Here is a 15,232-nt window from a genome sequence, read left to right on the forward strand (position 1 = left end):
TGACAAAATGTAAAAAGTTGACAAAAGAAATATTCTTTTTCAACTACCTGTACATGGAATTATTTCCTTCTTGTCCTCAAACTCATCGTCTTTTTCTGCTTATTTCCTTTCCTCCTCTTAGGTTTTTATGTCAATGATGGGTAACGATAAGCAGGGCCAGCTGATCGTCTATCACCTCATTGAGCTCCTAAAGTCAGGCAGCAGGCTGCCTCAGCCCCTGGGTTGTCCTTCAGAGGTATACATATCTCCCCTTTTATTTTTCTAAACACTTATAGTGTCGCTTGTGAGAGAATATTGTTACCTCAGCGCTGAATGTGCCAAGTCGTACCAACTGTTAGACACAGAGACTCTGATTTACACCTATGCAAATTTCTCTGAAAACAAGTTTAGTCATCTTGCTTTATAACTCAGACCTTTAAGATATTTTAGCCGCCAAGAATGAGTTCTTCAGCTGAGCCAGCAACAGATTATCATCAGCCTAGAACAACTTCCTGCACTTTGTCACGCTGCACAAACCGACATGTCAGTGTAAATGTTTCCAGATTACTTAGAATCCAGCTCTGTGTTATAACCTTAATGAGCGATTTCCTTTAGTTTCCTGCTGAAAACATTGTTCCTTTCCCCCCCTTCTCCTCTTAGATATATGAGATCATGGAGGAGTGTTGGGACAAAGACCCAACCCTGCGTCCGTCTTTTAATGAGCTGGCTCTGCGCATCGACCTGATCAGGGACAGCGAGGAGCTTTAAAAATCAAGTGCCCCCACCTAACTTTGCACCAAGACACTTGAAGAAACACTATTGGCCTGATCGTGGCTGAAGGATGAAGACCAAAGCAAAGGAGCCTCTGCCAACACGTGGCAGAGCCGCGTGACCTGAAATATCGGTGATTTGGGATGAGGATCTGATCGGGAACTACTGCCAACGTGCCTTCAAGCAAGGCACTTTTCTAATGTGGAGCGGCTCGGTGAGCCTGCAGCACGTCGGAAATCTTTGGTTGGTTAAACTTTAAAATTGGGGCGTTGCTGAAAAAAAGGCAACTGTGTTTGGTCAATATTTTAAAAGAAGACTTGCAGCGCCTATGTAGACTGTGACAAGACTGTTGCCAGACCTAAAGCTAGAGATGCTGGTGGTTCTCTGTCTGTTTGTGTGTTTGTTTCGTCTGTGTGTGCATGTGCATGTGCATGCAAGGTCCGTACGGCTAGCTGGGCTAGCTTTTGCTATCTCCTTTTCTCTCACCGGAGAAGAAGTGGGCTGATAGCTTCTTTTTTTCTTTTTTTTTTTTATATATATATATTTGTGTGTTTAACTGTATTATAGCTGTAATATTATGTACATATGTCCAGAAAGATTTTATAATTTTATAAATATAAATAATGTTAACACTATATTTGAGATGCCAGCAACTGCCATTGTAAAATATGTGCATACAAAGGTGATTTTAAAAATCTGTCATTGTTTTCATTGTGAGAGATGGCGTGAAGAAAATAAAGAGGATGTCTGTGAAGAAATCTGTTCGCATTGCGTGTATTCCCCTTCATTTTCCTCAAAACTCCCTCTGCACATATTTAATATGCTGTTGAAATAATAATATAAGCACAACTTATATAAGGATTTGATCCACTAGGAAGTTTGGGAAAAATGTTCTGCTCCAGTTTTCTGTAGTAAAATGAGTTTTCCATTGCTTGGAAAAAAGGACAAAAGATTTTTCAAAATGAATTTGAGAGCTCCAGTGCATTTGCTGACTGATGTAGCCTAGGAGAAACTGACATGAACTATGCAGGTAATAACACGGTATACCTAAAGTTATGTAACTGCTGATTTGAATAAGAAAATGGAAAATTCTGACACGGAAACAAAACTCAATCACACAAAAAGGTGTAACTGGAAAATAACTAAATCAAATCTTAATTCCAACTGAAAGAAACTTTTTTTAATGCCTATTTTTTTTTTTTTTATCTCGAATAAAATTTAACATCCTTCAAATTTTCAACTAGTTTTTTTAAAATGTACAATAAATAATACTTTTTGGCTCCACATTAAAATAAGAAGGTCATCACTGTTGCTATTAAAAACCAATGTGTTTTCTTTCTGGAAGCCTATTCCCATACAAGATACAGGTATGAGATATATTGTTTTATCTCATATGGCTAACTTGATGATAAACTTATAATTAAATTTGTACTCTGTTTAATACATGGGCTCAAGAAAACGTCTGCTTAACCAATTATAAGGGATATATTTCTTCTAAAGAGTTTCTCCTCAGAGTAATGCAAATATAGAAAGTGATACAACGTTGTAGAGAGAGGACCGGAACCGACAGAAATAAAAAATAAATACATGACCCATTAAAAACACAATACTCCTAAAATTTACTAATTTAAAAATGAGAAAGTATATTAATTGATACATCTTTGTTTAGAGTATCCTGTTTATGTACCATTTTAGTTGACATCTTTCTTTAATAATTCATATCAAGCATTATTTCAGCATTTAATTTTAATCTCATGTTTTTTTCATGGTTTTCTTTTACTTGTGCCTCTTTTTTTTTTCCTCCCTTGAGGACCATGCACAGTTGATATGCACAGATCCTGCACCTTCCTTCAGATTGACCAATAGTTAAGGGAATAAGGAAAAGTAAAAGAGGAGAAAGAAATACCTAAGCTTGTAGGGAAAAAAACAAGGATATTAAAGGAGGAAATAAGAGATAAATGCATCTATAAGTTTAAAAAAAAACATGAAAAATAGTAAAATTACAATCAAATACTTAATGTGTTTGAAATGGAGAAAAAATATGGTCAAATCATAAAACGTGGTAAAGTAAATAGGATATTTAAAACAAAACGTTATTTATATTACTCAACAGAAACTTATTTATTTATTTGTACATTTAGTGTTGGCTAATTTATTGAGCCCTTAATATGTTTCTTTTATTTTGAATTATGTCCGTTTCAGTCCTCCTAAACTTATTTCGACATTTAAATTTGTTTTGAAAAGCAAGCCGGATGTGACGTTGAATTTGAATTATGGTTACTATGGTTATTCGTAGTGCAGCGCAAGACATTAGTCGTTATTTTCTTTGCAAAATTAGTTGGGGCTATTGTTGTCAGCTGTTAAACTATTCGCTCGGTGGTTCGTATGCTGTGACATCATATGTGTCCATTTGAGGACAGGGAAATTAATAAAACGAAACCGCCACGGGAGTTTGTTTTGAAAATCGGAAGTGACGTTCGACACGCATTAGCTTTAGCTTCATCAAAGGTCGTAGACCTGCCCTGCGTTTCTGTCCGCAAGAAATACGTGCTCAGTTGTTTGGTTAGTCGTAAATTTAGTTTGGGTGCTGTGTTATTTGTTCGGAAGATATGAAATTATAGGATGCGTCTGATTTCATACGTTATTCTATTCGAGGTGTTGAAGTGAGAATACCATACATGATCTAATATGGGCGCGTTGCAATTTAAAAGGAAGTTGAATCTAACTGCGCAAAGGGAGAAATGCCTTGCCGCTGTGAAAAAGTGCGCTTCAGATGAATAACAAATGCCGAGGACTGCGGGGTTGAGGACAGAGAGCAGCTTGGAAAGATGTAAGTCGACAATTTATCAATTGTTGTCTGGAATCTAGTTTTTTTTTTTTTAGTTTTTTGTTTTTGTTTTGTTTTGTTTTTTTGGTTTACAGCCGTTTATTTAAAAATAATGCTACATCATAATTCAAACGTTAATTTAAGTTATTTAATTCACAGGGCACTTAAGTGTTGTTAAGAGTGTAGAGTGAGATATAATCTGGAGGACAAACTTTTTGCACATTTTGATCTACCTACCTACCTACCTTCCTAATGATCGGTTAAATTTTTTATCCTGATAGTAACTGAGCAACAAAACGGATCACGACTAACCCTAAAAATTAGGGCAAATTCAGCCAAATCGTGTGAATTGTGTTATTGATCGAGCGTGAATAGACAAAACAGGAAATACACGCAGAACATTTTATATATTCCAAAAAAAGGTAAAAAAAAAAAACAAAGCAACTGGACTTGTTTTCCGTAGTTGAAAAAAAAAAAAAAAAAAAAAAAAAATATATATATATATATATATATATATATATATATATATATATATATATATATATATATATATATATATATATATATATATATATATATCCAGGAGCCATCTACTGAACTGATGAACTGATCAGGCTCCTGGAATACATGGCATGGGATCAGACTTTATTTCACATATAAATATACATGCCTTGCTATCTTTTCACATTGAAATATGAGATCCTTATTTTTCCGCAATGTCCAACACATCTTCTCCTCCACACGCAGGACTCTGGACACCAACAAACCTTCTGTTTTCTCGGCAAGTTCTCCATTAGGGGTAGATTCCCAATGACGTACTGAGCAGCACCAACCAAAAATGACCAGTGCTCCTCCGCTAGAAACCTTTCCGGTTGCCGGGTTATAATGTGTCTGGACCTAAAAAAGGCTACTGAGCATATCTAGGGCAGTAATGACAATCGTTTAGCGTGTAACCAGCAGAACAGATTGCTTTGCAAAATACATTTGTAAGGATAATAGAAATGATTGAAGTTCAAATGGTCAAACACTTGATCCTGAGTGTTTTATGTTCTCCAGCTAATTAAATCCATATACTATTTTTTTTTTTTTGTTTACAGGTTACAGGTAGAGTGGCCATAAAGACTAATGGTTTTATAGAATGAGAGAGGATAGTAATGAATAGCTGCCATTAAAACAACCCAAAGATGAACGGAGGGATGTACCAGAAAAGTTGTAATTTTTAATCTCAGTTATTCAAGATGACTGAACAACGATGTGCACTTGTAGCGCTACAAGAAGAAAAAAGAAAAGGGAAAAAAAAGAACAGCTAAATCCAAGAAGCACTGTCCCACGTTTGACTGTTTTTACAACTGCTGTGCCGTCTGTACATACTGCGCTCGTTTTTCACCGGCTCCTAACCGCTTGGCTGATTATTACATAACAGCCTCCGAGCAGCAGCGGGGGAGAGCAGCCCGCTGAGCAGTTGGAGAGATGAAGTCCAGGAGAGCTGGACCTCCCGACGGGGGGTACGGCTGGGTGGTGGTGGCATCGGCCTTCGTCGTCATGGGCCTCACCGGAGCCGTCCTCAAAAACTTCGGCCACTTCTTCCTGGACATCCAGAGTCACTTCGGGGTCATGACCAGCACTACCTCCTGGGTTTCTTCCACAACTATCGCCATGTTTCACATAGGAGGTAAGCCTGCGGCGATCTGTTTGACAGCGCTGTTTCACTCTTTTAATAAAGAGGGTGTTTTAATTGTGCTAATTGTTTTTTTTTTAACCAGCTCCAGCAGCCAGCGCTCTGACTTTGCGGTTTTCTCAGAGAGCGGTCATCATAGCTGGAGGTTTTCTGTGTGCTCTGGGGATGTTGCTCGCATCTTTGGACCTCAGTCTCCCCTGGCTCTACCTCACTATGGGTGTCCTGGAAGGTAGGCGAACAAAGATTTTCTCTTATTAAAGGAGTCTTTCTGTGCCTGATTTGATCTGTTAAATGAACCGCACGATTCATTGGTGGTATTTTAGATTGTTTTTGTTTATTTTTTTTTGCTGTCATGTAGATTTTTTTCCAGGAAGTCACTGACTGGAGTGACTGGTTCAACGCTCCCTGCCCTGTTTTAATCGTTGTGTGTTTAGTCTTTTATGAGATCAAATAATTCTGTGTGACATTGTGCTTGTAGGCAGCAGACAAAGAAACGATTTTAAAGTTAATATACGGTTAGACAGATGTTAGTCAGCACATATAAAGAGGTAAAATTACTGACTGGACTCACCCTGTTTTTTTTTCCTCCTAAAAGTAAATGGAAAAATTTATGAAGAAAACTTAGAAGCAAAATGAAACATTGAGTATTTGATCCTGAAAGAGCGGAAGGCACAAAGCGGTCTGTTTATTCATCTTTAAACTGATGTTGAGTTCAAGGTGAATAAAGTTCCCGTACAGTGCTGGGCACGTTTTTTGTTGTTGTTGTTGTTTTTATGTCAACCTTGGTAAAGATGTGCAAAAACTAATGAAATACAAGAAATTATTTGAAAACACTGATTCTGTGGGAAGATTATTATAATTTTTTTTAAATGCGTACCTTATTTGGCAATAGAACAGCACATCGTCTTCTGTAACATTTCACCAGGTTTGGAGGACACAGACAGAGGCATCCTGCATCCTCTCTTTTGCTCTCTTCTCTTCAGCTCACCTCACTTGGCTTCTCTTGGATTTAGGTCTAGGGACAGAGACGGTCGTGGAAGAAGTTTCATTTTGTGTCCAGCAAACAACTTCTGTGTTGACCTGGCCGTCCGTTTTCAATCATTATTCTCCCGAAAGACCTACAGTATGTTCAGCTTTTTGCTCAAAGCCAACCAGATGTTAAGATGGCCTGTTGTTAGAAAGAGTCCACAGTAGGGCTGGACGATAATTCAGTAACAATATATATATATATATATATATATATATATATATATATATATATATATATATATATATATATATATATATATTGATCCATAGACATATCATATATCGATGATAGAAAAAAGGGTCAATAAAAAATTCAATAGAATAAAAGTTTTCCTTCCTTAGGCATTAATAACTAAGTAGGTTAATACTACAGTCATTACATCTTCCCAACCAATCACAAACACAGACCCAGGAACAATCTGTCACCAAGCTCCGCCCACTCCTCACTTCCTCTGGAGTGAGGAGTGAAGACGCATTTCTATTAGTCTGCATGGGCGTTAGCAACGACATTTTTAGTGAAGAGAATGTGATCTGTAGTATTTGCAATTTGAAAAGAATGCAATTCATAAAACTTGATTTGAAAAAGACAAATTTGAAAAATTCAAAATATAAAATCTGTAAAAACATAACATATTTGAAAAGAATGTTTTTAAAAAAATATTTTTTTCAAAAAGTCTGAGGAAACACCACTGTTTTTCTCAAAACCTTTTCTTCGTTGAGAAGTTTTGCATAGTTTTTTTTTCTGGATTGCATATTTTTGTAACGTTTCTGCCACACCTGTTCAGTCTCCTCCCTGCCTGCAATTAACTTTCAATGATTTCACCTGTTCTCACCTCCATTTAAACTCAGTTCTGTCTCCAGTGCCAGAACGTCTTGTATTTACTGTACACGTCAGCTTTCAGTAAGCACATTCCAGCCTCTGTTATTTTTGTTTAACCTGTCTTTCTGCCTGTCTGTTCCCGATCTGTTCTTTGCCCTTCTGTTTTTGAGTTGGTCTAGTCCCTGCCTGGTTCTGTTTGCTTGCCTGAAGTCCGCCTTTTTGCCTCCTTGATTTTGCTAATAAAACCCTTTTTCAGCATCAGCTCCGTGTCTGGCCTAACCTGACTCTCGCCAGCTGTATGTCGCTCCGCCGGCGCCTAGCTTCACTCACATCCATCTGGGACATCTCCATAGGAATTGCCTTTATTGAAGGCTGGGCCTTATCAAAAATCCTTGCATATGATTGGATAAGCCACTTGTCTGTCATCTTTATCGACGTGCTATTTCAACCATTTACACCGAAGCTAACCCGTGACGCTGTGAGAGCGACGCATGAAAAAAAAAATTTAAAAAATTTTTTAAATGTGTTTGCGGCTCTAGTGGCACGCGTTTTATTGACAGTGAGCTGACAGGAAGAGGAGGGAAAGACAGGCGGCAAAGCGCCGCGAGTCGGAGTCGATCCCGGGCCGACCGCGTTGAGGACTAAAGGCCTCCTAACATGGTTCACGCTAACCGCTCCGCCACGGGCGCGCCCCGGAAAACAAAACTTGCCAAATCCGGTCGGGAAAAGGGCGAAAACATTGTTTCCACCAACAAAAGCCTTCAGAGCCGTTCTCTGATGTTCTTTTAATGAAACAATATTAGGTAGATTGGACAACACGGAAGAAATAGCAGCATCAATGCTAACGCTTGCTTCCTCGATGCGAGCCGCCGTTGTTGTCTGAATCAAAACAGTCTCACGGTCGCTTCTCCACTACGTCACATCTATGAAACTCCAGCCCTGCGTCCTGATTGGCTAGACAATAAAATTGGTTGGAGAAATCACTCTCTATGGGAGATGTCCCAGATGGATGTGAGTGAAGCTAGGTGGAGCGACATACATCTGGCAAGAGTCAGGTTATGTCTGGCTCACATTGGGTTCAACCTTAGCAGATCATTACAATTTTTCAAATTTCCATTTACAAAACCCATGTCCTGTACTTATAGAACTATTGTTTATCCTACGCTTGCTGCTATTGCAGTTCTGGTTAGACCTAAACTGCATTTTGTTGCCTTGTACCTGTGTAATGACAATAAAGTTGAATCTAATCTAATCTAAAACGTGTTCTTTGTTTGCAACAATAATGTCACAAAATTCACTCCATAAACATCTATGTAACCAGGTTGTTGCACCTTTTTATTTTTCTTGTGTTCTACAAACTTTGTTTTTTCACTCGAACTCCACACATGTGCAAAAACATTATAAACAAATTTCTTATTGTCATTTTTTCAACCCCAAAGTCTGGCATTTTACCAGGGAGGTGTAGACTTTTGGCAGCCGGTGTGTATCCTGTTGCTTTCCAGTGAACCTGTTTGTTTCTTCTGCCTGCAGGTACAGGCATCTCATTCTCGTGGATCCCTGCCATCAGCATGGTGAATCACTACTTTTCAAGGTGGCGCCCCATCGCCTATGCCATTGCCAGCTCAGGGGAGTGCGTCTTTGCTGTTGTTTTCAGCCCTTTGTTCAAGTGGCTCATTGAGATGTACAGCTGGCGGGGCGCTTTGCTCATCATCGGAGGCCTTCAGTTCAACCTGTGTGTGTGCGGCGCGCTCATGAGGCCTCTGGAGGCGACTCGGAGCGCTTCACAGACAAATGGCAAAGAGGGCGCGGAAGAAGACGCTGCCGCGCTCCCGACGAAGAAGAAGGCAGTCTTCCAGTTCCGGCTGCTGAAGAAACCCGAACTCCTTCTCTACATCCTGTTTGCAATCTTTGCGGCCGCGGGGTTTTTCCTCCCAGCTCTCTTTCTGGTGCCGTTCGCCAACAGTTTGGGGATAGACGAGTACTGGCCGGCCTTTATCCTCTCGGCCATGGCTGTGGCTGACCTGGCAGGCAGGTTGTCTTGTGGGTGGCTCGCCAACATGAGGTTTCTGAGGAACCTGCAGCTGCTCACCGCCGTAACCACTCTGCTGGGGGTTGTGCTGCTCCTGCTGCCCGTCAGTCACAACTACTGGTCCGTGCTGGTCTTTGCGTCACTCTACGGTTTCCTGTTTGGCTGCATGGTGGCCATTCACGTCACCTCCATCGTGGACATTGTGAGCTTGGAGGGCTTTGACAGCGGACTTGGGCTCTTTATGGTCTTCAGGAGCATTGGCGGCTTTATTGGTCCACCCGCTGCAGGTAAGGAGTTAGTGTAAAGTTTTTTGATTAATTGTTTTGTTCACTGTATCTATGGCTGCGATTTTCAGCAAGCGAGCAATTGCCAAAGATACGGGATTTGTAAGCTTGATACTGCCTCGACGCATTGATTTGTTCTAAGCATTCAATCAGTGCATGGATGGGTTCAGAGTCACCTGGTGACATCGTAATGTACAGGATGCTTGCGCAAGTCTTGAAAGTCTTAATAAGTATGGAATTTTGAAACACTGTTTTCCAGACCTTGAAAAGTCTTGAATTTTGTGTGAAAGTCTTAATAAAGTATGTGAAATTAGAAATAGGAAGGTAGGCTATAAAACTATAATTTTACTAACTGGTCACGTACTGTGTTAGCCTAATGGAATGATATCCAATCAATGCTTGCTTAGCCTAGTCTTGCACAATTTCGTGATGTCACTGCTGAGGTCTATGGCGTACCGCGCACGTGACGTCACCATCTCAAGAGTAACGCCCCTAGCAATTCTACATACATTCATCCATCCATTCATGTTTTTTTTTATAGATAGTTTTTGTGACACTTGTTTGATGTGAAATTCATGTACTTGTGATTTTCATGTTTTGAAACGTTTTCATCAGTAAGAGCATAATTTACTGTGAATAATGCGTTTGTTCATTGAATACTAGCCTATAAAAATTAACATTTCTAATAAACACAGTTGGTACAATCTCAACCAATGAAGTAGGCAGTAGGCACACAAGTATACAAGTACATAACGTTAAGGTCTTGGGGGAAAAAAATATCAGTTTTAAAAAAGTCTGGAAAAAGTCTGGAATTTTAATTTGGAAAAAGAGCAAGCATCCTGATGTAGAGCTGTGTATCATCTGCATAGTTATGGTAACTAATAATCTCAGCTAGTGGGGAGCAAATAGATATTGAATTGAAGGGGTCCCAGGACTGAACCTTGCGGTTCCCCACATGTGGCTTTTGTCCGCTCTGATGAGAAGACAAGAAGAAGTCCCAGTTCTTTAGGTAGTTTTTGAACCAAACCAGCTCTCCATTCGATTTAATAATACATCATGGTCAACAGTTACCTGACTCCGCCAGATAGATTTGCTCCGCATATCCATCTGGAAACCTTCCGTTGAAGTAATTTTGGGAAGGGGCGAAAATACTGGTAGCTGATTGGCCTATGTTGGTGATAGACGGGCCAAATAAACCAATCAGATTCGTCGTCGCTCGTAACAGAGCGACGACGAAAACACAACCACAAGCCAAGCTACTCTTGCTGCTGCAAGTAAAGGCTCGTTAGCTCAGCAGAGAAATACTCTGTAATTCCGATAAAACTTGCTCGATAGCCGCGCTAACGCTAGTTTCATCGGCTGAAGCCGCCATGTTCTTTAGACTGAACTGACGCGCTTCCCGTTGCGTCACACCGCAACCTGCCTCAAAGCCAACGCTGATTGGACGTTCGTTTGGTGAACGGCTTGGTGAATTTTCTTTAACGGAGAGTAGCCAGACTGATCTGCGAGTGAAACCTTGAAACCTCGCGAGATCAGGATGGTCTCACGAGGCTAGGTCAACAGTGTCAAATGCTGCGCTGAGGTCCAACAGAACCAGCACCGTGGTTCTTCCACAGTCTGTATTTATGTTTATGTCATTGAGAACTTTGACAAGAGCGGTCTCAGTAATGTGGTGAGTACAGAAACCTGACTGGAAAACATTAAAGTGGTTGGTCATTGTAAGGAAGCTTACAATGAAACACAGATTTTTCAATATTTTTACTGATAAATGTCAGGTTATAAGAGGGTATACATACTTTGAAAGGCATTTTCTGATCTACAAACTCTAAATACCTGAAAAAACAGCGAATCTGTGAATGCAACCCTTTGTAATAAAACTTTTAAGGAGGACGTGTGCTCTTTTTGGTTTTATTTGCATGACTCTTAGATTAATAATGTAGTTTATAGTAATTGCGCTTCTCTGAAGGAATTACTGCAAAAGCAGAGAAAAGCAAACGTTCAGACGAACAAGTTTGCTGAAATTCAGTCGCTGACCTAAACCTCAGTATTGTTCATGAAAGACGGGTCCGTTTACGTGCACATTTCTGGTCTCATGGTTTCTGTTGCCACCAGACATAAAACTCATTAGACTCTGTGAGGATTACAAGATGAAACCGCCCTGGCATCAAAGAAACCTCAAATGATCTTAGGTTTAAATCCCCTTCGTGTTTTCTCATCTGTGAGTAATTCCCCAACGTTCGCTCCTTATAATCCCTCAGACTGATACATCCCAAGATGAAGAATACAGTCTTTGGAGAAATATTGGTACATTTTGATAATTATTTGTTCCATGTTTTATGATTTGGACAAAGGCTCAAGTTACTAAATAGGGGGAGGGATACCTTTTTCATCATCATACCTTTTCAGCTGTAGTTACATAGTAGTAAGAACTTTGTTTAGTAGAAAACAGCTCGATGTAAAAAACATTTGTTGCATTTTTTCCAAATTAGGTTTTGGTTTTGTAGAGATTTTAGTTTATATTTGTGCACTTATTTTTATTTTTAATTGGTCCAAGCAAAATCTCATAGTAGTCAGTGGGTACTGATTCAAGGCAAGGCAAGGCAAGTTTATTTATAAAGCACTCTTCAGTAACAAGACGATTCAAACTGCTGTACATAAACAAAAGAAAAAGAGGAAAGAAAAGCATAACAGAGGGAAACATTACAGAGGAAAGCACATAGCACTGGAAAAGTAGCAGCAGGTCTGATAAAGTATAAGACAAGTTGGACTACAGACTTCAACATTAATATTTGAAGGCAGCTCTAAACAAACAGGTTTTTAACATTGATTTAAAGGAACTCAGGGTTTCTGCACTTTTACAGTTTTCTGGGAGTTTGTTCCAGATAAGTGGAGCATAGGAACTAAATGCTGCTTCTCCATGTTTGGTTCTGTTTCTAGGTATCCCTAGTAGGCTGGAGACAGAAGACCTTAATGGTCTGGAGGGTTTATACACTGATAACAAGTCTGTGATGTATTTAGGTGCTGATCCATTCAGTGATTTATAAACTAACAGAAGTATTTTAAAGTCTATTCTCTGAGATACAGGGAGCCAGTGTGACTGGGTCAGTGGTGTCTGCTTTCTGAGGACGCAGGCAGCAGCGTTCTGGATCAGCTGCAGCTGTCTGATCCACTTTTTAGGCAGACCTGTGAAAAGACCGTTGCAGTGATCAATTGAACTAAAGATAAACACATGGATTAGTTTTTCAAGATCCTGCTGAGACATCAGTCCTTTAATCCTGTAAATGTGCTTCAGGTGACAGAAGGCCGACTTGTGTTTAGAAGTTTCTGGCCTGAGTCCATCACTACACCCAGATTTCAGGCCTGATCAGTGGATTAAAATTTTTGAGGGTTTGTTTTGTTATTTTAGGCTGTAAAGGATTGAAGGGCTCTGCCCAACGGATGCTGCTGATGTTGTCAAAACAAGATTTATTTTGGCTGTGAATATGGGCTCTCTTAACTCTAGAGCTCCATCTACAGGAGCAGTTAATAACCTCATCAATGTCTGTAACGCAGACATATGCTAATCTATCAACAATCATGCAGTGCCTTGTAAAATATTCACTCCGTTTTTCCCATTTTGTTAAGTAACAACCCTAAACTTCAATGTATTTTACTGGGATGTATAGACAAATGTTTGTGTTCGGAGAGGTTTAAAGAAAGCAAAATCCCAACATCTCTCCATCCAGTTGAGATGAACTTAAGCTTTTCTATAAAGAAAAATGGGTAAAAAATGTCGATCTCCAGATGTGCAAAGTGGACAAACCACCCAAAATACATCCAGCTGCGATTACATCAAAAGGTGATTCTACAAAGTACCGACTCAGGGAGCCTAAACATATACATGCCACGCTTTAGACACTTATTAAGTAATTAAGAAAACATAATTTTTATTTCTTCCACTTCACATTCATGCGCTTCTTTCTGTTCTATCATAAAATACATTGAAGCTTTTGATTGTAGCGTGACAAAATATGAACAAATACAAGGGTTACAAATGCTCTGGCATAATACTGTTCATACTTTGCTCCAGTAAAAGCGAGTTGAATTGAAAGAGCTTTTAAAGGATTTGCCCTGCGTGCGACGCGACCCGTTTTCATTTTGTCTCCTTTTGCAGGCTGGTTGGTGGACCAGACGCACGACTACAGTGCTGCCTTCTACCTCTCAGGCTTCTGCCTCATCACATCAGCGGTGTTTGTCGTCCTGGTGGACCGCCTGGTCCAGAGGAGGAAATCTGCGGAGGCATCAGGCCGTCAGACGATCAACTAACACGGGTGACGGGGAAAACGGGAAAAGTCAAAGGAAACGTGGTTACGCTAGACTTTAAACTACAGCTCAGTGTGAGAAGACTGGATGCTAGCTGCTATATGATCTGGCTTGGATTGAGTAGTAGAAGGGCTTTAGGGTTACACCTTAAATGATCAAATTATCTTTTTGTTCCCTGAAATTAGACCAAAGGATTTAAAAAGATAGTCTGTATTTACAGTAGCGATAAAAGCATATCTTGCGTTGCTTCGTATGATCTGCCACAACCTTCGTCTGCAAGACAAGTGAAAATACAAGTGAAATATATATATTTTTTTTTAAATTAGTCTTACTTTACTTCATTTAATATAATTTGCACATCGTCCAGCACTTTGTGAACCTTTGTTTATTTAAAGTGTTTTATAGATAAAGGTAAGGTTGGATATCATAGTCTGCTTTTGCAAATTCCAAGAAAATCCTAAATTTTTCCCTGTTTTCCTGGAGCTAACTATCCACCAGAATGAATAGAAATTGTTCCAAAAAAAGGTAAAAAAAAAAAAACCAAAGCAACTGGACTTGTTTTCCGTAGTTGAAGACGTGAAAACAAGTCCAGTTGCTTTGTTTTTTTTTTACCTTTTTTTGGAATGATCATGACCTGGATGACTGAGAATCTTCACCAGCATAGAAATTGTTGTCCAGACAGGCTCTGCTCCGGTTGTACCTACAACAGACCACCTGCAGGACTTCAGTTCCCATAAACAGTCAGCACCAATGGAAACTGGAACCACCGTTCAGTCAACTTTTTGTCCTATTTCCAGAAATAAGCCCAGGATTAGCTTCTGGTCCCGTTGGAAGCTGGTGAGACTGCAGGGTCCTGTTTCTTTTTGTCCCGGAGCATCGGGGCTTTTAAACAAATGATGCCTACTGAGCACAAACGCTAAAAGGCTGCAGCTGTGGCGCTGCACCACACTTTCTCATCATCTGTAGGACTAATCAACGTGATAAATGGAGATTGTGTTGTAGTTATAAAAGGGGAACGTAATCGCTAAGGTTTGACAGTTTTCTCTGTTTTGCTGCCAACAAAACCCACGAAAGGGTCTAAACCAAAAAAAAAAGGCAGTTATCAGGAAATCCTGTTTTGAGTCCATTGGTTCCTGATGACTTAAAGCTTGAAAGAGGATAGAAAAGCATTCAGTGGAGTTTCAGCAAATATATGGACACTAGTTTTGCACATCGGTTTCATTTATTTTGAACGTCAAATACATAACGATGTATTCAGCAGGCAGCGGCTGTGGACACATTCTGAAGCGAATTCAGATATGGTTCACAGACCTTTAAAAAAAATGTTCTAATTTTATTCAGAACAAATCAGAATTTCTTATGCATTTAGAAAACCTTTATTACTGATATAAAGGTGAAAATGTAACACTGAAAAATGTCCGAAATAGGCAGTGAATGTTTTTTTTAGTCAACTAAGACATATCTTCAGTGCAGCTCTCATCTTCTGCTGGAGGTATGGTCTCCAAAGATTCTC

At 39.6% G+C, this 15,232-nt stretch overlaps 2 protein-coding genes across 2 annotated transcripts in view; both read left to right on the forward strand.

The window, feature by feature from the left end:
- Positions 1 to 1,508, forward strand: part of jak2b (Janus kinase 2b) — a 36,142-nt gene extending 34,634 nt beyond the window's left edge. The window contains exons 23-24 of the mRNA XM_012878479.3: positions 122 to 235; positions 640 to 1,508. Coding sequence (XP_012733933.2) covers positions 122 to 235; positions 640 to 747 — 222 coding nt within the window. The 3' untranslated portion in view covers positions 748 to 1,508. The remainder of the gene's footprint in view (positions 1 to 121; positions 236 to 639) is intronic.
- A 1,710-nt stretch (positions 1,509 to 3,218) lies between these two features.
- On the forward strand, positions 3,219 to 14,182 carry zgc:114041 (MFS_MCT7 domain-containing protein). Its single transcript, XM_036144043.1, has 5 exons — positions 3,219 to 3,580; positions 5,001 to 5,249; positions 5,341 to 5,484; positions 8,635 to 9,420; positions 13,571 to 14,182. The coding sequence occupies exons 2-5, from the start codon at positions 5,048 to 5,050 to the stop codon at positions 13,720 to 13,722; spliced, it is 1,284 nt and encodes a 427-aa protein (XP_035999936.1). The 5' UTR covers positions 3,219 to 3,580; positions 5,001 to 5,047; the 3' UTR covers positions 13,723 to 14,182.
- The last annotated feature ends 1,050 nt before the right edge of the window (positions 14,183 to 15,232 follow it).

The sequence above is a fragment of the Fundulus heteroclitus genome, chromosome 12 (genome assembly GCF_011125445.2).
Source record: "Fundulus heteroclitus isolate FHET01 chromosome 12, MU-UCD_Fhet_4.1, whole genome shotgun sequence".
Lineage (NCBI taxonomy): Eukaryota > Metazoa > Chordata > Actinopteri > Cyprinodontiformes > Fundulidae > Fundulus > Fundulus heteroclitus.